The sequence below is a fragment of the Sphaeramia orbicularis genome, chromosome 4 (assembly GCF_902148855.1).
Source record: "Sphaeramia orbicularis chromosome 4, fSphaOr1.1, whole genome shotgun sequence".
Taxonomy (NCBI): domain Eukaryota; kingdom Metazoa; phylum Chordata; class Actinopteri; order Kurtiformes; family Apogonidae; genus Sphaeramia; species Sphaeramia orbicularis.
Genome location: NC_043960.1, coordinates 35001654 through 35029335, shown reverse-complemented (window position 1 = coordinate 35029335; position 27682 = coordinate 35001654). Strand labels below are relative to the sequence as shown.

The 27682-nt window shown below is 38.5% G+C and overlaps 1 protein-coding gene across 3 annotated transcripts in view; it reads left to right on the top strand.

Annotated features, from left to right (window-relative positions):
• LOC115418630 (cyclin-dependent kinase-like 5) overlaps nt 1-27682 on the top strand; it is a 46543-nt gene that overhangs the window by 11395 nt on the left and 7466 nt on the right. For all 3 annotated transcript variants that reach the window (XM_030133159.1, XM_030133157.1, XM_030133158.1), the window contains exons 4-14: nt 15118-15163; nt 15307-15443; nt 15538-15658; nt 16927-16986; nt 18559-18649; nt 18789-18978; nt 23156-23236; nt 24083-24249; nt 24846-25890; nt 27016-27117; nt 27486-27591. In XM_030133159.1, coding sequence (XP_029989019.1) covers nt 15118-15163; nt 15307-15443; nt 15538-15658; nt 16927-16986; nt 18559-18649; nt 18789-18978; nt 23156-23236; nt 24083-24249; nt 24846-25890; nt 27016-27117; nt 27486-27591 — 2146 coding nt within the window. The remainder of the gene's footprint in view (nt 1-15117; nt 15164-15306; nt 15444-15537; nt 15659-16926; nt 16987-18558; nt 18650-18788; nt 18979-23155; nt 23237-24082; nt 24250-24845; nt 25891-27015; nt 27118-27485; nt 27592-27682) is intronic.

Sequence of the window (27682 nt, the reverse complement as noted above, 5' to 3'; positions counted from 1 at the left end):
TATATATATATATATATATATAAGCACATATCAGGTATTTTCATATTTAATTTACTTTCTTTATATCAAAACAGAGATAACCAAAGAAAAAGGGACTTTTTCAATAAAATATATCATTAACTGATCATAAAAACAAGCATCTACAACCACTGTTATTTATCAGACTATATGGGTTTTACTGGTGATTCAATGTTGCAGAACATGATGGTGTTTCATGTTCACTACCAAACCTCTAAATGTCCAAATGAGAGAAACCGCATTTTACCTGAATTATTTTTACTATATTATAGGATTATTGGTTCAGTTATTAAACATTTCAGTACATGATTTTGGTCATCGGCAGCAGTTTAGGTCTTTGAGGGGATAGACATATGTAACCCTGCCCCTGGCTGTGGACAATAAATGACACATTTTTCTGCTTTAAATAATAATGAAATAAATGTGTGTGATGACTAAATTTTCTGGCAGAGCATGTATGGGCATGAGGAGTCATCTTCCATAAGTATAAAAATGTAAAAAGATGGCTCTTTTCATATCAAAAGAAAATGAAGTACAGCCTGTTCACCGCCATGTATGCCTGCCATGTTTGTTTTTGTTGACAGTATATGTGCTTGTTACCTCCTTACCTAATTGCCTGCTTGGCATTCAGCACACATGAAATAAAAGCCCATTACCATGTTGACAGCATGAAGAGGAAAATCATAGAAACAGCAGGTAGAAATAAAACACCGTGAGCAGTTTTATCACCCAGAAACATGTACATATTAAGAGTTTTTTTCCAGGTCAGTCTACAGTGCAGACTTCTAATATGCAACTAACAACATGTGTTTTTTCAGTTTTTGGCCTCAAAAATTACTCTAGAGCCTAACTAACATTTTACAGTTTGACAACAAACTAGTGCTGTTAAGTGCTTAAAATTTTTAATCAAATTAATCTCAGGGTTGCTGTGGATTAATTTTGATTAATCACAATTAAATATCATTCATTTTTAATCTATATTAATCACGTTTCATTTTGCATGAGCAAACAGACTCAAGAAAGAAGAGAATATATATGCACTTAACGTGTTTATCAAGCTGGGCAACACATTAGCCAAAGTGCTAGCAGAATCCCCGAATAATGCATGTTTCGTGTAAATGTGGTATTTTAAGCTGGAAGTGCTTCGGTGAAAAAAAAAAAAAAAAAAACTCCTTCCTGCAGAGTGCGCATGATACTTTATATTCTGTTTTGGTGTTTTTTGTCCTCATATTTCCATCCAGAGGGCCAACATGCTGTTATTGTCTTCCATCTTTATGGGTTGGTTCTGCTGCCTGTCACTGCCGGATCAACTGCCCATTTGTTCATGTGTAATGGTAACTCTACTTGGACAAACTGCCCCAAATGCGTTGGCAGAGACGTTCAGAGTCATTCTGCGCTGCAGATGGGTTAATTGCGTTAAAATTTTTATCAGAGTAATCATGATTTTGGATTAGTCTGCGTTAATGTGTTAATTTTGACAGCCCTACAATAAACCATGATCCAGAATGAGTCAATACAATATGTATATGGACATATGTACTATACTGTACAGGGTGTCCACAAAGTCTCTTTACAATTTAAAACATTTATTACAAAAGTAATTGATGAGATATGTTAATCAGATTTTTTGTATGTACTCAGGTTGTCTAAGTTTGTTGCATTTGTATATTCCATGTACCCTGTTGATGAAATAAGGTACTGTTAAATAAACCCCTAAAAATGGCTGCTCCTCAGGAAAAGGCAGAATGTGTATCATGGTTTATTGAAACAAAATGTGTGGGGTTATTTTAAAGATATCATGTATCAAACAAATATATGGGACATTAACAACCTGAAGCAAAAGGTCACTGACACATGGCAAGAATCTAGTACCATCTAGAGGTGTAGCTAAATGAGGCAAAAAAAACCCTTAAATATCTACTTTTCATCTAGCTATATTATAAAAGCTAAGTGGCCTCTGTGTGTGTGCGTGTATGTGTGTCTCTTTTATAACTGATAAAGTGGACAGAGCTAGCCTTTGCCTTCTGGAGTACTTTTGTATTTTGGGTCAAGGATCAGACAGGCAAAAACAGCTTATTAATATGACCAATACCTTTTTGAGATATTAGTTGTTTTTAAAATTACAATGAGCTTACAGGCAGCCCGCAGACGAGTCCGTGCACAGCTGCAAACAGGGGGGGCTGGATCCGGATCAATGGAACCACTGGGACACGACAGGAGAACTGGGTCTGGCTGTGATCACACACTAACAAGGTTGGTCTGGTTCTTACTGTGGCCCGGTCAGACCTGGCCCGTTAACGCCCCCCTCTGGACCACCCCCCCTCGTTGTAACATGGTGACAGACCGCTCTGCACAGACTCCGATCAGGCAGACCAGAGTTCAGCGGATGTGAAATTACGAATCCTACTATGGCCACGTCAAGGTCCGCGATACTCTGTTTCTGATTAGTTGAGCTACAAGACTTGATTCAAAACACGTGTTCTCCACTGCTAGCGGACACTGAGAAAATAAGAAAATTGTTTGGACCAAGAAAGCGGAGAGGGGTGTGTCAGCGACCCCTCCGACAGACCCCCGGATTGGGGTCCATTGTATAATAGTATGGGAAGTATACCCCCCCAACCCCCAACCTGATACCTGGGATTCACGGGTAACTCGCTAATCTGTGCATCACTTGTGAGGGGGGCTTTATTAACACATCAGGGCCAGTTCACGTTCACTTTCACTTTTGTTTTGCAAAGGGAAACAGGAGACTGTTGTTGTAAGTGGATCATTGGTGTGTGCAGTCGTATGTATCTATATCACACTGCTCGCTCAGAGTACCAATCAGGTGAAATTGGATAATTTTCCATGACACACCTGATGATTTGTCACAGCACACTGGTTGGGAAACACTGGCCTAAACAAACATATGCTCCAAAACAGTTAATATCATTTTGTTCACTTTTCCATCACTCTCATTCGTGTTTAGGCTACCAACCCAGAAAAGCACATAATTTAGGCAAAATCCAGAAAATTATAAAAGATGCATGTAGGCTACCTTGTGTTTTTTCCTTAAATATTGACAGATAATGAGGAGTGCAAATAAAACATTTTAATGCGGTAGGAACAAAATTGGCCATGGATGGGCCTGCAACCATAAAATTAACCTTAAATTGGACAGAATGGTGGAAATATTGTTGTAATAGTTGTTGAACATTGACCTTTAAAGCTGCGTATGATGTTCATCACCAATTTTTCATCAAATCTGTAAAACCCAAGTGATAGCCTAAGTATCACGAATCTGTTAGTCTTTCCATGATTACGCATCTGAATTACTTCCCTCACGGTGAACAACTTCGAAGTGTACTCCACCACAAACGGTCCATTTGTTTATGTACCAAAGCGAAACCTAAACAAAAGTGTCACTCAGGTTTTTTCGGAATTCCACGTAGCCGCAGTTGCAAGAGGCAATGAAGCCGTTTCTCCGTTTGTTGCCGCTGTGGCCATAATGCGGCATAATGCGGAAAAAAATGACTGACGGTTTCGTTTAGGTTTTGGTTTGGTATGCCCTGGCTCATTTATCTTTATAGTAGTATATTGGTTCAGGTTTACTAAGTTCACTTTAGCAGCGAGGAAACAATCATCTTACTTCCTCATTGTCTGCTGGCAGTGGAGATCACATGTTTGGATTTGAGTCTTGTAGCTCAACCAATCAGAAACAGAGTAGGATGGACCCTGGCGTGGCCATAATAGGATTCGTAATTTCACGATCTGGACACAGAACAGCAGTGAGTCGCAATAAACCGTCATGTTCAGTCCTGTGTAGATGTCTTATGCTTCCTTGATGGAAGTCTGTGTAGACTTCGATCACACGGACTGGAGTTCAGTGGATCTGGACACAGGATGGCAGTGAGTCACAATAAACCGTCATGTTCACTCCTGTGTAAAAATCTCTGGTCCACGTCAATGTCAATACAAAACAAAATGAGGGCCATTCTATTTCTTCCTAGTCTGTGTGTTACACCAGTAAACTTAGTCAAGTCATCAAGTAATGGGAATGTGATGAAGTCATACAATAATGATGTAAATCCCTTTCAAAGACATATATAAGGTCACTATGAATGCATTCTTTTCTGTTACTTTTGATGTCAGTACAAAACAAAATGAGGGCCATTAAATTTTTCCTAATCTGTTTGTTACATCAGTAAGCTTAGCTCAGCTCCCCATTTTATCAACTCTACTGCTTCTAGAACCCATGGATTCCCACGGGTCAGCACACTAGTTTTGTAATAATTTCCACAAATTTGTCTATTCATTTGCTTTGTAATAAATTTATTAAATTGTAAAGAGACTTTATGGACACCCTGTATATAAGCCTTAACCAAATTAAAAAGGAAAAAACTATGTCTTATGGTCTCACTAAATCACAGTTCAGTTCAATATTGTTGAGCTAATGATATTTAAATGGAACACAAAAATGAAGAGGCATCCAGGGCCATAATTTTTTCCCTTTTTTTCTTGCTAATGAGTACAATGCAAAAATCTGCTGCCTGTGTGTGTGTTTTTTTTTAATATTTTAATCACAGTATTTAATGAAAATGCACCATTTTTTGTCAGAAAAAAAAATCAGATTTTCCAAACAAATTAATGAATAAACAGCTGTGATAAAGATTGGTCATAGAAGCAAGATATTTTATGATAATGAACTTTATATCAAAAATGTTATCAAAAATGTGTCCATGGTGATAATATAGGCCATATACCATGCAAGCTGTTAGAAAAAGATGTAAGAAAACACTTGAAATCACTGGAAAACAAAAGATTTCCAAAACATATTTCCCTTTATTTTTTCATCTTATGATATGACTGATTACATTAACTTGTACTAATATGATAGTATTTATGTATGTAGCGATATCCCAGGATGAAGTTTGTTCTGTTTTTCATCATATTTAGAATATGGCATTTACATGAACACAGACTATACATGATATATTGTATTTCTGTTACTGATTGACAAAGGGCAGGCATTTATGAGTGTTACAACTCAAATGCTGCAATTTATTCTGACATTTATTTAACATCAATTTATCAGTTTTAGTGACACAACTTCCTGGTTTTGGTATTTGGACAGTAATGTTTCTGTAGTGTTTTCATCGTACGTATTTGGAATCAGTGTCCTGTAGCATGTCTTCCTATATAAACTAACAATTATATTAGAGGAAACCAAAACAGATGCTCTTTATCTCTCTAGAAGTGAGACTTTCTCTTTGCTCACATTGTTTGAGTTTCTGTTGTAATGCATGACTTATGTTTGGCCTGCACAGGTAATCACCAGGAAAAAGAAATACACACAACAGTATCTTTCAGTTTCTTTCTGAGTAATCTTCCTGAATACAAGACAGAATGTTTACATGTGGAAATACAAAAACTTGATATTTCAAAAACCTGTTCATAACTTGGATATGTTCATGAACATATACAGTGTGTATGTAGATAAGAATTCAGAAAGACATGTTTCCCACTAAAATGGATACGTAAAATTAGATATAAATATACTGTATTAGCAGGTGTGCAAGCTTACTGAAGAGGAGGAAGACTGTCATACCTAATGTTCTTTGAGAACTGAGGCTAATGTGACATTGGCATGAAAATCTAAGGGAAAGACATCAGCTTGAGTTGATTGTAGATAAAAAATACCTTTTGACAGGGACATCCTTGTTTTGATGATGCAAGATGAGACAGACAAGTAAACAACAAAATCAGTTCCAGTACAAAGTAGGAACTTTCACTGAAGACTGTCTGCACAGAACCATGCAGAGATGGTACTGGTAGTTGTTATTGTGATAAAAAAATTACGGAAACATATAGTAAATATCACCCACAGTTTCAAATAACGTGTAATAATTATAGGTGTAGCAAGTGTTCTCCTGAGCAGCATGAGCATCATGTGATTCGATGAGCCATCCTATTATTAGCTAGTGAGACAGAACATATGTGGCACATGCCAAAAGGAGTTTATGGGCACAATGCAGGCCTCTTATGGTGAGGGCCTCTGGCAGCTCCAGTATGGTAAGAGGATGGATTTTCCTGGCATGGTTTCGGTGCACTGAACACCTCAGGGCCAAAGGCAGATGCCAGCACGAAGCCATTTTTAGTGAACATGTAAAGCCAGTGGTGAAGCACTAGGCTATGTACAATGCTTTTAGTATGGTACATTCATAGAATTTCACCTCCTTGGCAGTGTTTTGTAGTAGTTTGTTGCCATGTTGTCTTCTATTTATCTATTTATAATGTGTTTCCAGTCACACAAATTATAGTCATATTTAAACTATTAATTGAGTTTGCAGAAAAACCACTGTATTGTGATATGTATCATTAACATGAGATAATTTTACATATACTGTGATAGAGGCTGTATCACCCATCCAAGTTTTAATGAAACAAAAGACAAAATGGTGACTTAAAATTAGAAAAAGACAGAGAACATAAATAGATTTAAAAAAAAAAAAAAAAAAAAAAAAAAAAGCCAACAGGGTAATGCACAGTTTTCATATCCCTGAAGGTGTTGTTCTCCTTTTACAACAGCTATTTACAAAAGAATTTAATAAGTTGGTAAAAAAAAAAAAAAATATATATATATATATGAGCATAAACATGATTGTATTGACTTGAAAATTCTGTAGTTGCTGCTAACATGTTGGCTGGAAATGTGGTTTGTTAATCATAGTATTAGTCTTGTTATGCAGAAATAAGCCATTTAAGAATGATAACAAGAACTTTCTCCATAGGATCCATCAGCTAAGACACACCATGACTATTTAGATAATGTCAAATCAGTTTTCTTCACTGAGCAGGGTGCAACGTAAACCTATGTAATTTGTAAAATGTTATATCTTTGACAACATTTGATATTTTTGCACAAATTTGAAGTTGTGTTGCAGTGATGGGTCCATCTCATGTTTTTATTGTGATGTAGTTTAAAGCTGCTGTCAGAGGTAGAACAACACAATAGCCTCTGCATTGCTGAGACTGTACTTCTCCTGCCAGTGGCTCCCATTGGATTGTCTCCAAGGTCTCACTTGGTTCTAACGTCAGAGTCTTTTAGAAAGTAGCAGTAAGATAAAAAATTCTGACTCTTTCAGCCTAAGCTGTTGTTGGACTAAAAGATATGATGCCATTGAAAGGGATTATATTTCATTTTTGATCAGTTGCCCCACCTGTTTTGTATTGTTCTGCTGCCAAACACTATTTTGTTTTACCTCTCACAGTGAACAAATAATTAGCCCATAAACTGCAGACTGTTAAGGACAGTCCATTAGAAGCCAAATGTTGGATGAGAATTATAAAATTGTAACTGATCCAAAAATGAGTAAGTAGTGTTTCTATTAGGCCCATCACTTCCATGTAGCATCAGTGAGTCACCATAGCTCTGCTGTCATCTGTTGTTTGTCCTATCTTGACCATAAATGTCCTGTTTTTTCAATTGTTCTTCAGTTTACCAGTACTTCATAACAGTGGGAGCCTTTTTTCACAGATTATAGAACTGATGTAGAAGGCTTAAGTTCTCTTCCTCCCTAATAAGCTGAGTGGCTGTCAGTAACATCTAGATTTATTTAGTGGAGAAAAAAAAGTCTATCCGCCCCCTTTGAAGGGAACAGTTATTTTTGCACCCAGTGAACAGAAACTGGGACGAGAGAGGAAAAAAGGACTTTCACATGTAGCATTAAATGGGTCACCTTGAGTGGAGTACTTGTCTATGTGGTCCTATCAGGAGGCAGAGAGAGAGAGAGAGAGAGAGGGAGAGAGTTGAAGAGATGGGGGCTATGCATTTCCTGTCTGAACGCTCATGTCTTCATTGTTCCCTGATGGATGGAGGCTATTTCAAGTCTAATTCTGATGCATTGTCAAATGCAGACTGTCAGGCCCAGCCCACCTGTTGATGCACCCTTTGTGACTGGAGTCTCACATCATGAATGTGCTCTTTTGCAGAGTTAACAATAGATGGAAATCCTTAATTACAACGTTTCATTGCTGCACTCAGTTTTACATGCAAATTTCTCTGAATCCTTTTTGAAATAATTATATTAAGATCACGTATAAGTGTTTTTCCCCAAAAAATCACCTCACACCATCAACCAGAGTTAAAAGCTTTTGCTTTGATCCCAGAAATTGTCAAGCCTGTCTATTTATGGCGTCCTGTGGTTGTCTCTTGTCAAGGCAGGTATGAACAGCACCATAAGGTGAGTCATCCCACTCCATTATAGAGCAAAACAGGTCCATTTCCCTGTAAATAATTATACAGGGATGTGATGCTGGTATATACCATTAGAAAACACAACACTCCAGTAGCCACCTTGTGCACCTTAGTAACCATCTATGAACTCCACACTGAAGATCTAGAACACCATAGCAACCACCTATAAAAAGCTACCAAACCAAGCATTATTTACCTTGTGAAAGTAAATAGTAGCAGGGTATTGTTTTCACTCATGTCCATCAGTGTGTGAGAATTAAAAGTCACTAATGGCCTGCGTACATCAGCCATTATGAAACTCAGTACATGTATAGTGAGTAGGTCAGCATCCCCTCTTGATGCAGCCAACTGATTTACTGGTTTGTCTGATAAAACTGTATGAAGACAACACAAACAAACATGGAGTAGAGTGACTGTGACAGTGCTGGATAACTCTGGACAGGATTTATTTGTATGGAAGTTCTATATTAAAGAAGAGAATATTCAATAGTCAGCTCCTTGAAGAACTGTTCACATGTTTAGGTTGGTGTAGCTGGGAGTGGCTCTCGCCCCACCGCCCCCCTCCACAGGATTAAGCGATTATGGAAAATGAATGAATGAATGGATGGTGACATATCATAGGCACGGACAAGATGTATAACAGGTACTCTATTATGATATAAAATAGCATGAACTTTGATAGAACATTTTGATAGAATAGCTGTTGACCTTGTTGGCAGCAGATGATGTACTGCATCACTGCTACATGTTGTAGAGTCACTGGCTTTAGTTTTGTGTCTGATGTTTCCTTTGTACTGAGTGAACTTGCTCTGTTTTATGTCACTCAGTTCACTTCACTCCACTGATCTGTTGGGTCTTTTTATTGCCGACATGTTGAACATTGCCTAAAGTATTGTTCAAGCAACCTGCAGCTGACAGATACTCTGTAAAAAAAACTCTGTAATTAAAATGGCTGTTGGGAATATATACAAAGAAGTCTGTCAAGAAGGATTTTGAGGTGCAACACAAACACATTAGCAGTGCCCTTTCTTGTGTTTTGCTTATGTTCATTTGTTCACCTCCAGCTGAACATTTTGCTTCCAGAGATTCATCAGGCTGTTACTGATAAAAGTCAAGGCTAAGTTTACATTTGATGTCCATATTTAGACAATGCAGAAGCAAAGCTCATTATTTCTACTGGTAGCAGTTCCTGTGTGACTGGATCCACGCTAATTGTTGTTTGGAACTTGCAAGAGATGGTAGCTTTAATGAAGACTCTGAACAATGCACATCTTAATCAATGTGGTGCATTTTATGATTTCCAGTGGGTAATATTTACATTGCTGTGTTAGTTCTCTTTCTGCATTGATTCTTTTTTGTTGCATGAAGGTGAAACAGAAAAGCAGCAAACATACTCTCCTCTTCTTTGTGGAAACTTTCATTCTGCACCTGATGTGGCTTCATCCGAATCAGTGACGTCAAAGCAGATGTTTCCAGGAGCTGCCAAAGACAGAACACCTGCAGTGATATCACCTTTTTGGATGTGCAGATGTGTGTGAAGGGGAAACTAAATCAAAGAGCAGTGCAGCAGCAATAGATTGGTGCAGAGGTACTACAATAAAATGGTAAAAAAAAAAAAAAGTCATATTTTATTGCATTTTTCTGTGCATAGCAGATCCAAAAACAGGGATATTTTTTCCTGCTGATATTGTACATTTGACTGAATTCAGTCTGTGGGTCCTCGGTGGAGACATGGGTTCTATTGCATGACCCGCTAGTTTTATTTTTAGAAGATTCTCTTACAAAACTTTTAAGAAGTGTAGGATGGGTGGTCTGATTGGACCTCCATTGCTTCATCTGTGCTGTTCAGGTTGTGGGAGAAGGACGGAGTGTTCACCGAAAATAGTCATTTACCCAGCTTGGTTGCCCTCCCACATGAATGAGCCTCACAGTTCACGGCCACATGGGTATTTCTGAAGGGCTTAAAATAAAATGTTACACAGACAGGTTCAAAGCAGCTGATGCACGATGCTGAACCCTCCAACGTGAACATATACATATAACTATCCCTCATTTTATACTTTCAGAGTCTGTTATCATTCTGATTATATTAGGTACATGAAGCAACAATAACTTGATCAGACTTAAATGACAGATGTAAAATGCTGTGAGTTTTCTGGAGTCATGGAATCACAGGTTGGGTGGTTTGGGTGATTCTCTGAAGTGGAGGTGGTGGTGATGAGTAGTAACTGAGGAGTAATGATCTCAGTCAGAGCTGCTAGCACTGGTCCTGTCTTGTCAGATACTCGAACCTTCTTTGTCCAACTTTCACCACTGCCATTCTGTCGTTCACAGTATTTTTACAATGACTAAGGAATGTTAGATGTATGAACTGGAAACAGTTTCTACACCAGACAGTAATCTGCAGCAAAAGTATATATGTATTATTAATTAACAAATAAACTTTCTTCCACCATGCACTTGTTAAACAGTTTGGACACAACAACTCCCAAAATGGAAAGTATGCTTAAAGAAGGGGTGTTTTAGCTAAATTGATCAGGATACTAATTTTAGTTGTCGTAATACCTGAAGAAGTGGTCATTTATGTTAGCACTCTTATTTGCTAATACAGGGCTGTTTGATTATGGAAAGGTATGTTTTGTTTTGTTTTGTTTTGTTTTGTTTTGTTTTGTTTTGTTTGTTTTTTCCCCACAATATTTTTTATTGGTATTTGTTTTATAATGAAAGGTAAACAAAGTAAATAATAATATACATAAAGAACATGAATCAAAACAACACAAACACCCATGCGCACACCCATACACACACCCATTCACACCAGGTAGACTTGCACCAAATTTATATATATATATATATATATATATATATATATATATATATACACACACATATATGTATATATATGTGTGTGTGTGTGTGTGTATATATATATATATATATGTATACATATGTGTGTGTGTATATTTATATTTATATATATATATATATATAATGTACATATATTCTTATAAACATGTGTACATATACGGAAAAATAAAATTAAAGTACAGCAGTCATAATATTAAAATAAGTAGTAATAATTTGGATGTCATGCCCCTATTTTCCAGATACCATAATGTTCTTATAAGATTCCCATAATTGTACAAATTCTTTAATTTTTCCTTTGGTAATATAAGTCAGTCTTTCCAGTCTGATGCATTCTGGTAGTTCTTTTATCCATTGTTTTATAGAAGGAGCTTCCATGCTCTTCCAGTTCAAAGCAGTACCTCTCCTGGCAAGCAACAGTCCGAAATCCAACACTTTAGTTTGCTTCTTCTTATGTGTAAAATCCTTGGGATATATTCCCAGTATACAAAGTGTGGCAGAAAGTGGAATCTTGATGTTAAATGCCTCAGACATACAACTGATGACCTCATCCCAGAATCTTTGTATCTTTGGACAATCCCATTGACAGTGAATAACAGTTCCTTTATTGTCTTGGCATTTAGTACATGTATCAGGAGTATGACTTGACATGGAAAGGTACGTTTTTAATTGCTCGATCATAAGGAAGATTATTGTGTAATTATCTTTTCTGGTTTGATTAACATTGCAGGGTCATTCACCTTTAAAAACACTTACAGTGAATTACTACTTAGATGATTTGTCTTGCCTCCAGGCCAGTATCAGAGAGTCTCTGTAAAGTTCTTTCACACCAGGTCTGAAAACAGTGAGCGGACCACACAGTGTCTTTAATGCACCCAACTTCGTGACTTTTCCAGTTTCAGTTTCTCTCAGTGTCTCCTTTCTTTTTTTATCTTCCTCCTCTGTCCTGTCCATTTCTGTTCAACACACTTCAATGTGTAGATCACATAGTAAACCAGAACACGCAATAAAATACAACATTTTAAAGTAATATGTATGTTGTGATGTGTAGGTTGTACTATGGTCAGGGATGCATGCTTCTAATACAGCCCAGCTAATCTGATTTTTTTTCTGCTTTTTGGCACAAATCTTGAGCCTGAGTAAAACGTGATGAAAAGCCTGAAGCCCAAGTGAAATCAATTATGTTTTAATAAAACTTTCCACTTTCCATTCATTCTGGCCATGACCTTGTGCAGCAGTTGGGTTTCTTCCCATTCTCCTCAGTTGGGTCCAAATTCAGATGTTGTTGAAACCTTAGATGATGTTCAAGTGAAGTGGTAAAATGTAAAAAAAAAAAAAATCTTTAAAAGTAATGGCAGAAAGTAAGAAGGAGCACTTTAAAACACACAAATGTAGAGTCCCTGTATTAGCAAAGGTGAATAAATAAAGTTCTTAACGGATGCATGGATACATTTTCTTATTATACAGCCAGAAATCTAGGTGGCCTTATGTAATATAGACTACACTTTAAGAGGCTTCAGTTGGATGTATTGATCATTTTTCCTTCCTAAACATAGTTTGATAATTATGAATGTCATGTCAGCTCCTTAAAGGCAACTTACTCCTGTGTGCAGGTTTGCATGTAATTAAAGCTTAAGTTACTCTATGAGTTAATGAGTGAACATATCTTTTATTCAACAGGTTATTTAATGCATTTAAAGTTGTATGTTTACATGCATGTGTTTCCAGATGTCCTCATGATACACTGTCTTCCTGATCCCATTATTTTTATGGAATGCACCAGTTTCTCTTGCATAAAACCAATCCACAACATCACACTGCCAAAGGTCTGTCATAATAATGACTTTTTAGCTGATGATTAATCTTCATAAAATAATTCCAAGTAGAAAAGCAGTTGGAGAGCACAGACCTCCGCCAAGGTAGATCAGCCCCCCCCCCCAACACCACCAAAATTTAAACATTTGTTCCTTCCTGAAAAGTTCATTAACCCCCCCGATCACCACCAAAATTTAATCATTTCTTCCTTGTGCCAATATCAACATTTACTGAAAATTTCATCAAAATCCGTCCATAACTTTTTGAGTTATCTTGCTAACAGTCAAACAGACAGACAGGCAACCCCTGATGAAAACATAACCTCTGCCGTTACACTTGGAGGAGGAAATAACAGTTTGTTCTTTTTACTCCACTACTTTAGTATAAGCCTAATAATAATTATTATTAATAAGAATATGCATGCGGTACACCCATTGAAGGGTCACTTCTTGACAATGAGTACACCAGTGGATACTCATAAAAATCACATTTCTATTTGTCTTTTAGACTTCGTAAAATACAAAATTTCACTGGGCACATTTGACATAAATTACTTATAGCGTATGGGGCCTATTGTTAAAATGATTGACAATGACTGGAATCCATAGAAGTGAAGTGAGTCAAGATGAAGGGGGAGAATAAGTTGATTTTGTTAAAAAGGCACTGTTCAAATCTCAAAAGAGTGAGGGGTCGTGAAATCACAAGTCACAGTGACACTCCCAAATGACTCCTAATGATGTCAGTTAGTCAGTCTGAAGCTTCTGTTGTCATGAGATGAATTTTCACACTGTATAAAAGAAGTATTTATATTCTTTGATATGATGAAACTGTACTAGCACCTTGGCCCACTAGAGGGAGTAATGAGTCATTCTGCCAGTCTCCCATGGTGAAGAAAACTAACTCCGCAGGGCCTTTGAGCCAAGTGTCAGAAAGTGACAACATGGGATGAGAACCACTAAGAAACTACTTATAGAGTCAAAGACAGGGACAAAGTGATAAAAGCTAGAAGCACTGCTGTTGTTTTCACTGCACACAGCTGTAAATGAAAAGAATGGAGTTTTCATAGTGTTTCTTCTATACAGGTGAGTTTCATTATGAGGCTCAAGAAGGTATAAAGTCAATATGTGAAGCTAACAGAGCTATAATGTAAACTATTGGCTCAGGCAACACATGAAAATTATAAGGCACAGTGTAATTTTGACTGTCAATATAACCAGCTATGAGTTACTGTTTGAAGAAGAAACAATACCTCAATACAGATGTGTATAAAAACAGCTTTATACTTTATTCAGTGAGTGATAAAGTCTGTGGATACATAGTGTTGAATTGTTGGTGGTTTTGATAGTCCTAAGTGAGTTCTGGTCCTGTTGTCGAGAGTTTGGAATATCAATACTCCATATAATGCCTTTAAAATAAAAGTATGTGACAAATTGAACTAACACGGAACGTATAAAAAATGAAATATTATGAATAGTGAAAAACAGAATTTTCTGAGAATTGATGTAATTTCCATCTTGAACAGTACTCCACTGAGCACCATCCTCCTTCATACAGACAGGCTTGTGTGTGCACAGTTCAGTAATGCTCATGAAGTTAACCCTGCTGTGAGTCATGTTATATTCTCTTCTGCGTTGGGAGGAGAGCTCACTATTCGCTCTGATCCATGTTGGAGTGGTGTGATGCTGCCTTTGGCTTTTCTGAAGGGGGAAACTGGAGCACAGCTCTGAGCCATAGGCAGAAATACCAGTCCTAACTAGGACATGTCGAGAAACGGGGCTAGTGGTGGGGCATCTCTTACACAGGACTCATGGACGCATGATAAGAACTGTCTCAGCCCAGCAGTGACTCAGTGGTGATTTTACAACCTGATCAGACTGTTTGTTTTACCCATATATTGAATTGTTTCCTGTCGTCTGCTGTATCATCTTTACGCATGTACAGGTGTATTTGTCCTACTTTAAGTGCATTTCACATGTTAATCATCAGGATGAAAATGGCAATTTGTTTGCAATTAGGTATTTTAAGTATGTATTCTGCTCAGATAGTCAAAAGATGCATTTGACTAGATATTACAAATAAAAACAGTAATAGCATACATTCAGTTCCCTACATGATATAAGTGAACATTAAACGTAACATAAACATTAGAAAGATTTCTTACTTCCGCTTTGTTTTCATTACAGGACACCAATGAAATTGTGGCCATTAAAAAATTCAAGGACAGCGAAGGTAGGAGGGTTCACTCCTTTTTTTAAAGAGGCACTGTCATGTTTTTTATGATCAAGCAAAACTTTAAATGTGAGTATCATAGTTAACACATCCATTCATCAGTTTCTGCTCCAATGTCTGCTTTGCGTTTAACCTTCATGCAGAGAATGAGGAAGTTAAAGAAACGACGCTACGGGAGCTTAAAATGCTCCGCACCCTCAAGCAGGAGAATATTGTGGAGTTGAAAGAGGCCTTCCGCAGAAGAGGAAAGCTTTATCTTGTGTTTGAGTATGTGGAGAAGGTAAGTATATCACAGACCGTGTTTTATCAGGTCCAAATGATATTTTAATGTTTATATCACTGTTTATGTGACCTATTTTTTCCCCCTCTGCTAGAACATGCTTGAGTTGCTTGAGGAGCTGCCCAATGGAGTACCAACAGAGAAAGCACGCAGCTACATCTTCCAGTTAATCAAAGCAATTCACTGGTGCCATAAACATGACATTGTTCACCGAGGTAAATTTTCTCTTTTTGTTTTTTCTGTTTACAAACTAGAACCTTTTACATATAATCTGACTGGAAACAATGAGCCCGTTTACTTGACCATCAAAATCTGATAACTGGGAGTAATCAGATTAATAATCAGATCTGATGCATTTACATCAGAAAACCCTGGTTTGCATGTTTCAATCCATTGTCAAATTTTTTTCAAGGAGTGTAGTGATGTAAGACTCCAACCCCCTGTTATTTCCAAAACATCTGGTCGTGTCTTGTTGAATATGGTGACCCCTATGATATGAGCATAAACTATCCTGATGTGGGAGCTAATAGGCCTATGAAATAGACTAAACATTACTGCTATCCTTCGTTTATACTCCTTGAGCACAAAGCAATGGTTGGCTTTCATACAGCATCTGCCCTTGGTCTTGGCGCAATACATCACTTCTGTTTTCTAAGTTTGTTTATTTATTTATTTTTGTACACATGCACAAATGTAAAATAATCAAATCAGATTAGAGTTTGTACATGCATGAAGACATCAGAGTATTGGAGAGAAATCCAGGTGTGTTTATTCATTTCTCATAACCAGAAAACTGCTGTTATCTGATAAAGCATGTCACATTATGCTGTTTACATAATTACATGAATAATCTGATACTGATGCAGATACTGATCGGATTTTTATGTTAGCGTGGCAGAGGAAAGGCATTTTATCCAAATTTGATCCTGCACTGGAAAAATGCATCAAGTGCAGCCTTTACCACTGGACCAAAACCTTGTACCATCTGTGCTATTGTGAGACAACTTTACAATATGCACATCTTTTTAAAAATACATCATAAAATAAATCTATACAAGCTTCCCTGTTCTTCCCTGACACAGTAGCAGAGTACTGTATGTTTTCAGATGCTGTTTAACCAACCATTCTATTATTCACAAGACGTGAGCTTTTGGTGGATCAATGGCAGCAGGAAAGAAAACCAGATGGCCCATGTGAGCTTTTGGCACTCTTGTCGCAACAGAGCAATCATCCAAATGGCCTGTGGTATACCCAGGCACACATATGACAGCCCTATCCAGGGATTTTATGTATAAATTGTGGGTTGTCTTTACTATCTGTGAATAGTCACTAATAGAAATTGGATTTGGGGGATTCTTCGCAGTTGTCACAGATGAGCAGGTGGTGGTAGGAATGATGGTAGTGATGATGTAATAATGACGATGCCCCCTCGCCAGCTTATGTGTTGTCTTACTCCCTCCCCATCTGTGTTCTCTTCCCCCAGACATAAAGCCAGAAAACCTTCTCATCAGCTCTGACGACGTCCTCAAGTTATGTGACTTTGGTGAGCATCTCTATCAAAGTCTCACACTCAGCTGTAAGAAAGGTCAAGTGATGCAAAAGGAATATTTTCAACTCAAGACTATATTTGGCTGCTTCAGGAGTGCATGCAGGCTTCATGTGGTTATCTACAGCTCTGTGTGGAGCCCTCTCTCTGCGGTTCTCAGGCTGCCGCTGTGCATTCTTCCCTAGTTTCAATTAATGAAACGTGTTGGAAAACAAGCGGCTAATCACGTTTTGATTCAATCTGGTAGCGTCACAACAAAACGGGGGAAACGAAAAACATGGCATAGCCAACATCATGTAGTCAATCTGGAGTGAGAGACTGAAGACCTGCTGTTTGCTCTGTGTCAGCCAAAGGCATAGAGAGAACAGACATAGGGCAAATAGACTCAACTGTGAGGGTTTACATTCGGGCCTGTGTCATACTCAACATTTGCTTTCATTGTGTGCTGTTTTGATTTCTAACATGACTGCAAGCTACTTTTAGAAACACACAAACTTGAAATGAAAGCTCATATAAACAGCTGTATTAAATATAAACAACTGTCTCTATTGGCACTGTACTGCAGACTGACACATTTTTGCTCTCTATTAAGCAGTTCAGTTAATCTAATATTGCCTTCAAGAGATATTTTCTTGTTTTGAGTCTGGTAATGAAGCTACATTTGTAAATACGCTAGCAAATTAGTTAACATAGCTAGCATTGAGACTGAAGCCAGATTAGGTTTAGCTTATCAAGATTGCATAGTATTTTTTTTTAACTACAGGATTTTTATTCATTGATTTTAATTTTTTTTAAGCACTTGTTTTCATAGGGATGAGCTAGCTGTGCTGCCTGCTTCACATGTGCTAAGCAGAGCTAAATGCCTGCTAGCTACATATCAAATACAGCATTTTTTGAGTCTTTTATGCACTGGAACAGATGTTTTGGTTTTTATTTAGACTTTTTGTATTAGACTTTTTTGGGTCAACATAGCTGTGTCATTTGTTTCCAGTCAAACATCCAGTAAAATGTCAAGAGCTCACTGAGAATGAAAGTGTCGCCTTTGAGCAATTCATGATGCTGGATGACAAATAGGGAAAGGTGGTCCAATAAATTTGTTAAACACTATAGAATAGTTTAACATGTTCTTGAATAGCAACACATCTTAAATTGTTTCTTTAATCAACTATAGAAAAATGACTTGTTGTGTTTGTGTGTTGTTCTTAATCAGTCTGCTGCTCTACTTCCCCTACAGGCATGGCTAGTATTGATCATCTTATATTCTCTGCCTCTACATCTGTCTGTGCTGTCCACTTAATGTGTTATTTAAAATCTATAGCACTGGATATGTGTTATCCTGGATTGATTTGCCTACATGTGCCAGTGCAAGGTCTTCCCCGAGGTCTCATCATCTCTTATATAAGTGCAGCTTTTACCTAAGCCAGCTACTTTATAACTTGTACACCTTTGAATTATAATGAGCACAGAGACAGTTGCCCAGCTGAAGTCATTTTTAGATGTCTCAGCATGGAGAGAATATCAAAAAGCTCCTCATTATACTATATTGCTTCCTCTGTCTTCTCTTGCCAGGCTTTGCACGTAATCTCTCTGAAGGGACTGATGCCAATTACACGGAGTATGTGGCCACTAGATGGTACCGCTCTCCAGAGCTCCTGCTTGGGTACGTCTGGTGTTTTTTTTTAGCCTCGTCCAGAAACCTTTCATGGATTGTGACATTGGTTACTATCATAAATTAGGAGCAGCTATTCTTATGCGTGGCCTTTATCAACAACAGTCAACCCTCAAATCTCTGGTCCCAGGGCTCCTTACGGGAAGGCAGTGGACATGTGGTCAGTGGGCTGCATCTTAGGAGAGCTGAGCGATGGTCAGCCTCTATTCCCAGGAGAGAGTGAGATCGACCAGCTCTTTACCATCCAGAAAGTGTTGGGACCCCTGCCACCAGAACAGATGAAGCTCTTCTATAACAACCCTCGCTTCCACGGGCTGCGGGTAATGTCAGGCCATACTCCTTCCCCTTAGCTTTCACTATCATTCTGCCGTGCTGACCCATTCCTCCGTCCTCCATTGCTTTTCGTCCTGTCTTTTTCATTTGCAGTCTTTTTCTGCCTCCTCCTCTTTTCTCCTTTCCTTTATTTATCTTCTCTCCCTGCCATGTCTCTGTACTCTCTGCTTGTTTTTTTTTTTTTTTTCTATGAGTTTGCTGTGCCGTGACTGATTGGATCACAATGACTCATCGCGTATCATGTATTCTGTATGCTCTGTAAAGGAAGGCTGTGATAGTCTTCAGTGGCAGGCTGGTGGTACAACAGACCTGGGTCGTCCTTCTCTTCCCCTCCCTTCCCACGCCTCCGGATGTAATTAGTAGCTAGCAAACTGCCCCTCTGTGTATGTGAATACCCAGTGATAAAGATTTGATTATACTGTGTATCTTCAGTTTCGGACGGTGGTGGGTGTTTAAAATCAGTAGATGGGTGGCGATAAATACACTGGTTGCTATTCTTAAATTATATCAGCTTAAAAATACATGAAACATCTTTATCAACAGTAAAAGTCTCTCTAAGACAGACACATGCTGGACAAGGAGGTTTTTTGAATAAATATCAAGTGCCTGCTTTTGTTAGCAGTTAAAAATGTATGCTTGCTGTCAGTCAAAGAACAGAGCAGCACCCTGCCTACAAACTTACTGATTTGCAGATATTCACTCTTAAGACCTTTTTTTAAAGTAAAATTTGCCTAATAATGGAGCAGAAGACAATGAGGCAAGCACTGAAAAGACAAAAGTGCTAGAAAGAACTGCACAAAGTGTTTTTTTTATTATTAAAATATCAATGTACCTTAGCAGAAAGAAACCACACTCACTTCTGACTGAACACGGGATGTTTGAAGCCAGTTTCATCATGTTGGCCACCTACTGTGTTATTTCTGTAACACTTGGAAACTTGTGATGTAAAAAAGAACAGCTACTGGACATCTTTTGGCACACAGGTGGATTTCATACAGGGAGACTGGCTGTAGAGGAAATCACATGCAGAAGTGTTTTTAGTGAACAGTGTTTGCAGAATGTAGTCTTTGTTCAATCTGAAGGATAGCATCAGACAAAACTAAGATGCAATTAAAAGGCTTCTTAGGTAAATAGTAGTAGTAAAATAGATAAAGTATTGAAGTGAGACTACTGGTTTGGTCCCCATGACTGATATTTCTAAAACTGTCAGGCCAACATGAAGACTGACCAACAGAATGGTTTTATGATGAAACAAAAAGACCAAAAATGGACTTACGAGATTTCCGCCCAACAGCGACAGTATATGACATTACTTTATTAACCCTTTCATGCATACTGGTCACTATAGTGGACAGCTATTCTACAGCTGTTCTTGTGTATATTCATGGGTTTTGTTGTTTTAGTTGCATATCAGCCAACACGGTGGACACTTTTGCATCATCCCATACACTGTAATTCACACCATTACAGTAACTTTGCTGTTCTTGATAAACCTGATCTGCACTAACATGTTTGAATGCAAATCAGTTGGTAGTTGTTATTAGACTGTATTTAACAGGGTTTTTTTAACAAAAAGGTTTTTTTGCATATTATCTCCATGAAGTGAGTAATAACTAGTATTAGAGTATGATAAAAGATGAGAAAACATCAGATTAGCTGTATTTAAAAAAATTTATTCTGTAGTTTTCACACAGTTTATCACTTTCTGATATCGCATTTTAAATCCATGTTTCTTTGCTTCAAAAATTAAATACATGGTGTCCAGCTGAGTGGACATTTTTGTAACTCCATTAAAAATAAGTTCATTAAAAAAATTCAATCGCATTGTTTTTTTAATGCCTAGAGAGGAATAAAAACACTCAGGAAAAAAAATCTTGACTAAGGTCCTCATAATTCATGCATCAAAGTGTTAATAGTGAAGTGTCAGTGTTACAATAGCATATTATTGTTAGTTGTTGCTGCTGAGATTAAGGTAGTTTAAGCTATTTCAGATCCAATTCTGTAAATTTGGACAAAAGACGCAGTCAGACTAGAATCAGAATAGAATCAAGTTTTTGACAAACACAAGTAGTACAGTGCAACAAGATTTTGTTTCCAGCTCTACAGAATGTCCAATATAAAAAGTTAAAAATATATAAATATAACTCAGGTCTATAAGTATTTGGACACTGACTCAGATGTTGTAATTTTGCATCTCTCCACCACCACAGTGGATCTGAAATGAAACAATCCAGATGTGTTTTAAGTGTGGACTTATAGCTTCAATTCAAGGGGTTTGTCAAAAAATGTTTTATTATTTGTTTAGGAAATACGTTTTTATATAATATCCCTCCCCTTTCAGAGACTCAGAAGTAATTGGACAAATTAAGATCATTATGAATATGAGGATTGTTTTAATACTTTGCACTCAATGATTGACTAAAGTCTGGAGCCAATGGATGTCACCAACGCTGAGCTTCTCCTAAAGATACTTTGCCCGGCCTTTACTGCAGTTCCTTCAGTTTACATTCAGTAACTGAAAAGCTGCTTTAATGGGTTGAGATCAGATGACTGACTTGGACACTGAATTACATCCCATTTGTTTACCTTCAAAAGCTCTTGGGTTGTTTTGGGAGTATGTTTTGGATCATTATCCATTTGCGAGTTCTTTAGGCTTCAGAATTCATCCTGTTACTTCTGTCAGAAGCCATGCATGTCCATTTCATAACACTACTTCCACTATGTTAGACACATGACATGGTCTGCTCTGGATCTTGAGATGTTCCTTTCCTTCTCCAGACTTTACAATCATTTCACAGTTCTTGGTTTCGTCTCTTCAGAGAATCTTTTTCTAGAACTTAAAATTCTAATCTGTCCTTTCTGTTGTCAAGCATTTCCAGGGGTTTGCACCTTGTTGTTACTCCTCCTCTGTATTTACATTCATGAGGGCATCTGATTGTGGACTTTGATAATAAAACAACTATCTCCAACTATCTTCAAGTGTGTTCTTGACTTGGACGTTGTAAAAGGGTTTTTCGTCATCAACAAAAGCATCCTGTGATTATCCACTTTAGTTTTCTTCTGTGGTCTTCCTTGATTTTTGATGTTGCTGATCTCACCAACAGATTTTCTCTTTTTTAAAATTTACCAAATTGTTGATTTTACCACTCCTAACGTGTTTATCTCTCCAAAAGATTTGGGGTTCTTCAGCCGAATGAATTTACACCTCTTTGGACTTCATGTTGAGAATTCCAGTTAACAGCTACTAAATGCAAATTGAACATCTGCTTTATATGTCATAGACGAACCAGGGAACAGGACACATCTGGACATGAAGCTGTTTGTCAGTCAGCTCTCCAATTACTTTTGAGTGTCTGAAAATGGGGGGGCAGTGATTTAAAGGGTTGTAATTCCTAAATGGTTAAAACAATATTGTTGTTAAACCCTTTGAATAAAAGCTGAAAGTCCACACTTCAATCACATCTTGATTGGGTCATTTCAGATCCATTGTGGTGGTGTACAGAGGCAAAATTATAAAAAAAAAAGTTTCTGTCACTGTCTAAATAAACAAAAGAGGAAAAGAGGGAAAAATTGAAGTTCTAATACACTAATTTGTGTTTAGATTTGTTCTCTTATCTTTGATTTTTGGTAAGATGTTTAATGTTTTGGAAGGTGTTAACAACCCATACACATCCGAAATGTTAGTGTGGCATCCCACTGCTTTTTGTGAGATATCAAAAGCAAAAAAGGTTGTAAACCACTCATTTCATATTTAATAAAATGTGGCATTCTAAGAGCTGGTAATAGTACCCATTGTGTAAAATATTCATTTAAAATGTAATCAAAGCTGTCAAATGTAGTGGCATGAAATGTACAATATTTCACTCCTGAAATGTGTGTAGTCAAGTAGAATTATACAGTTGTGTTTGTAGAAATATGCAGATTAAGTACAAATACCATGAAATTGTATTTGAGTGCAATACTTACTTTCCATGATTGCTAGAATATAAAATAATCAACAGTGTTTAGAATTTAGAAGTTTTTTCACAAGCGCACATACTTGATATTACACACCAACTTTAGTGAAATAGAGTTGATTACACATGTATGTTATTGTTTTTTACTTGGCTGATTTTTCTGGCTACATCTTGTAGTTATACTATTTTACACTCTCTCTTGTTTTAGTTCCCTGCTGTGAACCACCCCCAAACCTTGGAGCGAAGATACCTGGGAATCATTGGTGGAGCCATGTTGGACCTACTGAAGGTAAGGAGTCACAGGTCTGCTGTGGAGATGTTTTCGTCCTTACCTCAGGTTAGTCCTGCCTACCTGACAACAAGAAAGCACACCACCTCCATCTTCAAAAACTACACATCTGATAATTGCATCATTATCATCATCATGTTTACGTCGTGACTGCATGATGCCTCCTCACTGCTGCAGCATCTCTCAGCTCATATTCTCGTTCCAGCACCACTGTTATTGCTGTGTCTGCACTGTAAACAGGAGCTCCATGTCAAGAATGTGGGCAGTGCTTGTGCACTTGCGCTTTTCCCAGCAGATAATGACTCACTGCTAACATAATGTCATCTCAGCATTGACTTTAGTAAGGACAGACATCTCTTTCATTAAGAATCAAGGCTTTCTTGAGTTGAGTTAGATGTCGGATGGATCGTCTAATTGCTAATGTCGCAGTGCTTCTGTTGTGGTCCAGAGAAATTCAGAAAAGTTGCTGCTTTAGAGATTTTAATTGAAATCAAAGCTGCACTCAGAGTTCACATTCTATCTTTAGTTCAGAGGTGTTATTTTGAGAGCATGCATCCAGATGTCAGCCTTTATTAATGATTTTAAGCAAAAGTATAGGAAGACAGGTTGTTTGATATGTTTATTCAAGTTAGAAAAAAATAAATGTCACGAACCACATTTTACATAATTTCTTGGCTTGTTTGGTGACTCTAAGACACAGTGAATTGTAGCAGCCTGACTTTTATGATAATGGCGGTGACTCATGATGGCACAACTGTTCTGTTATGAGGTCTGGATATTCACGGTGTCTTGTGGACTCAAATGCTTTCTCACTCACTCTCTCTGATTTTTTTTTTTTTTCATCAGAGTTTGCTGTTACTGAACCCGACTGAACGCTTTCTAACAGAGCAGAGCCTGAACCACCACGCCTTCCAGACCTTGCGGCTCGTGGATCGGCAGGGCCCGCCCACTCCTACACCTGTACGCTCATCCAAGAGAAAACCTCACCATGGAGATAACACCACCCCCAGCAGGTCAGTGGTGCACACTATAGGTAGTTTAAGATTATCGGCAAGTCCCTGTACGGCCTATAAATGACCTGTCTCTGATGTGCTCTCCCGCTTTAAATAAAAATATGTAATATTAACACATCCTTGTGTTTGTAGTGGAGTCTGTGTTGTACTGGGGGCTGATAGTGTGTTAACCTTCTTCATTTCTAAACTAATAACAGCTAGTGTTGCACACTGTTGCTGTAGAAGATTAGAAGAGAGGCCCTCTACTGAACAGAAAAATCACTCTTTGGGGTTTTGCAGAAAATTCTGACCTGAGTCTTTGACATAAAATCAGTGTACAGACTGCTATCATGGATGTAGTTCACATAGAAAGTTAGTGAAGGAACACATTTTCAAGATATATTATGTGTCCACACTTCAGGAAAAAAGCAGTTGATGCATATAATACATATATTGATACTGAGCAAAATTACATTTTGTTATAAGAAGTCCATTCATCAAGACCAAACCTATTTCTGTATGATTTAGATGACATGTTATAGAGTCGTGTTTATTTGACATTTTCGGTGTAATGTGCATTGGTTAGTTGAATTACATTTTCTATTGTCTTTTGTCAGGAGCCACGGGGGAAAGAGCTCAGGAAGTCACCGCTCCAGCAGCAGAGAATGCTCCAGCTTGCCACGGCATGAAGACCTCCATCCCAGCAATGACAGCTTTCTCAATGGCAACATGACCGCAGCGATCAACCTCAGTCCCACCCTTCATCCCAAGAACTACCAGCCACAGATCTTTAACCACTCCACCTCGTGCAACATGGATCTGGCCAGCAGTAACCTGCCTCACCTGCTCGGCACCGGTGAAGCCAAGAGCAAGGGCGACTTCGAAATGAACCTGGGGTCCAAAGGGTCTGACGGCCCCGGAGCCAAGTACCTCAAATCCAACTTCCGTTCACAGCAGAACCGCCATTCTTTTGTGGAGGGGAAGACCAACACACTTCAGTCAGGGGACAAACACAGTCGACATGGCTACATGGAGTCTCATGGCTCCACACAGTCATCTTCAAAGTTTGCATATCTGAACTTGTCCAAAAGCTATGGTACACTTAGTGATGCCAAGTCAGTGGGGAATTTGAATGATGTGCATCTTTACGCTGACGAACCAACATCTCGATACTTTCCCTCCAGTTGCCTTGACCTCACAGCCCCGAGCAGCCCAGCAGCCCGCAGGGTCGACAGACTGGGACCAGGAACAGCTGGCAGAGGAAGTATGCGCACTGACAGGGAAAGCAACACCTTGGACTCCTCCTACAGGCGCTCTTCCACTCGCCACAAAGCCTCAGAGGAGGCCAAGTCACCAGACTCCCTTGATCCAGGGGAAGGAGGGGTTGAAAGGAGCCATGGCCACTCTCTGTCGGCCCCACATGACCCTCTGGCTTACGGCCAGGGATACACCAGCCCCTTCTCCTCCCAGCAGCGACCGCACCGCCACTCCATGTACGTACGCAGGGACCACCAGAGGACGCACGGGACAGACGAAGGGCTGTCGGTGGGACAGGGCCTGCCCACCAGAGCCAGCAGCCTCCAGCTCCTGTCTCCACAGCTACAGCACCGCACACTGCCTCGCCATTCTGGAGGTTCCTCCAGAGAAGAAGACATGAGCAGGGTCAGTCATCAGCCCACATTACACCTCTCCAACCTTAAGGAAACCGTAAGCCTACAGGATCTAATCATATCAAATGCCTACACCAGGTTGTGTTGGATAATCGTCACTACAACCATGCAGCCAGGATTTATTCTAGTGCCGCTTGAAAATATCATGATCTGTGTTGAGGATTTCAGCCAGATCTTGTGTTAGTCAGGTTTCCGGGTTTTTGTTTTTTTTCTCCTGACAGACAAGTCTACTATAGTCATGTTTAAGAGACTGGAGACCTGTTATTTTTCTTTCATTTTCTTTTTTCCAGATGATGGATATTGAAAAATTTTTCTTGGGATTAATGACGTTAATCTTTTCCTACATTGTCAAATGACTGTGTTCCACAAATGTTAGTGTTAGTACTATTTTGAGGACTTTTTCCCAAAGTCCCTTGCAGCATTTCTCTCTCACCAGCAAATATAAGGACTTAAGTCTCCAGAAAGTGGAAATGGTAATACTAAAAGCACAAACCTGCATTGCAAATTATTTGGTTCTTACAGGGGAAAAAAAAACAAAAAACTTAGATTCAGAAGTGTTAGATAATTTATCTTGTTTGAAGAGTTAATTTCTTATTTTAAGTGTTCATACACCTGTAGACATGCTTATTTCTAGATTTAACTTAATTCAAGAAATCTTTTCAAGTGACATTATCTTGCTGCAAGGACAGATATTTCACTTGTTTCAAGTACCCTTTTCCTCAGATTTAGTGTTTTTATCTTGATTTTAGACACCCCTTTTTTGCAGTGCGAGGTTTCAAAACTTTACCCTAAAACCCCCCACTTGGGTAATGGTGGATAAGTCCATCTTTACCTTCCTCCTTTCTGATGAGATCTGTGATCGGCCAAAATCTCCCAATGATTTTTCCCAGTGACAAAAAAAGTATTTCCTACTGAAGCTTTAACAAAAATTCAGCATCATCCTAAGAGCACTGCAAGTGTTTAGTGTGGCCTTCCTGTTATATACAGTGAACTACATTACCTGTATATTTATATATATATATACTGTATTCATACATATAGTATATATAGTGTGTGCGTATGTGTGTGTGTTGCAATGCTGAGCTTACTTCATGCTTCATCATATCTCCATTAACAGAGCGAACAAGCACCCACTGAGGTCACCCACAGCAGACCCCCAATAAGGGACTCAACAAGGGACAACACCGCATCTTTTCACACACAGCGGCAAAAAAGCGAGGTCCGACATTCTGCCTGCACCCACCATTCCCCACCCACATCCAGTCTTCCGAGAGTGCGGATGTGGGTGGATACTGCTGTCATGAACTGCTCTCTCTCTTTCTCTCTCTCTCTCTGTCTCTTTGCATCAGATGCCTCTTCATTTTCTCTGTGTGCTTTGCTTCCCTCTCATGTGACTACTTATGATAGCACAGTCAATCTTGTCACTGGAGGAGATTTCAATAAGGATTACAATTTATAGCTGCTTGCAAGTCAATACAATCCCTCTATCGTTTTTGGCTTTGTTAAGGTAAAAGTGAAAATATCAGCACAGACACTAAGCATTTCACCTCTCAGTTTCTTACATGACTAGTATGTGTTGTGACCTAGGTTGGCTTATATCATGACCAGCAAGCAGAAGATGGGGGGTCTTCAAAAGAGAACCGTAACATCTACAGCGAGTCGATGCCGAGGAGGGTGGGCAGCTTCTACAGAGGTTGGTTTAGTCTCTGCCTGTGGCTTTGCTTGTTCACTTAAAGAGACCACTGTAGGTGTAACATTTAAAGGAGCTTATAACGTCACTGTTC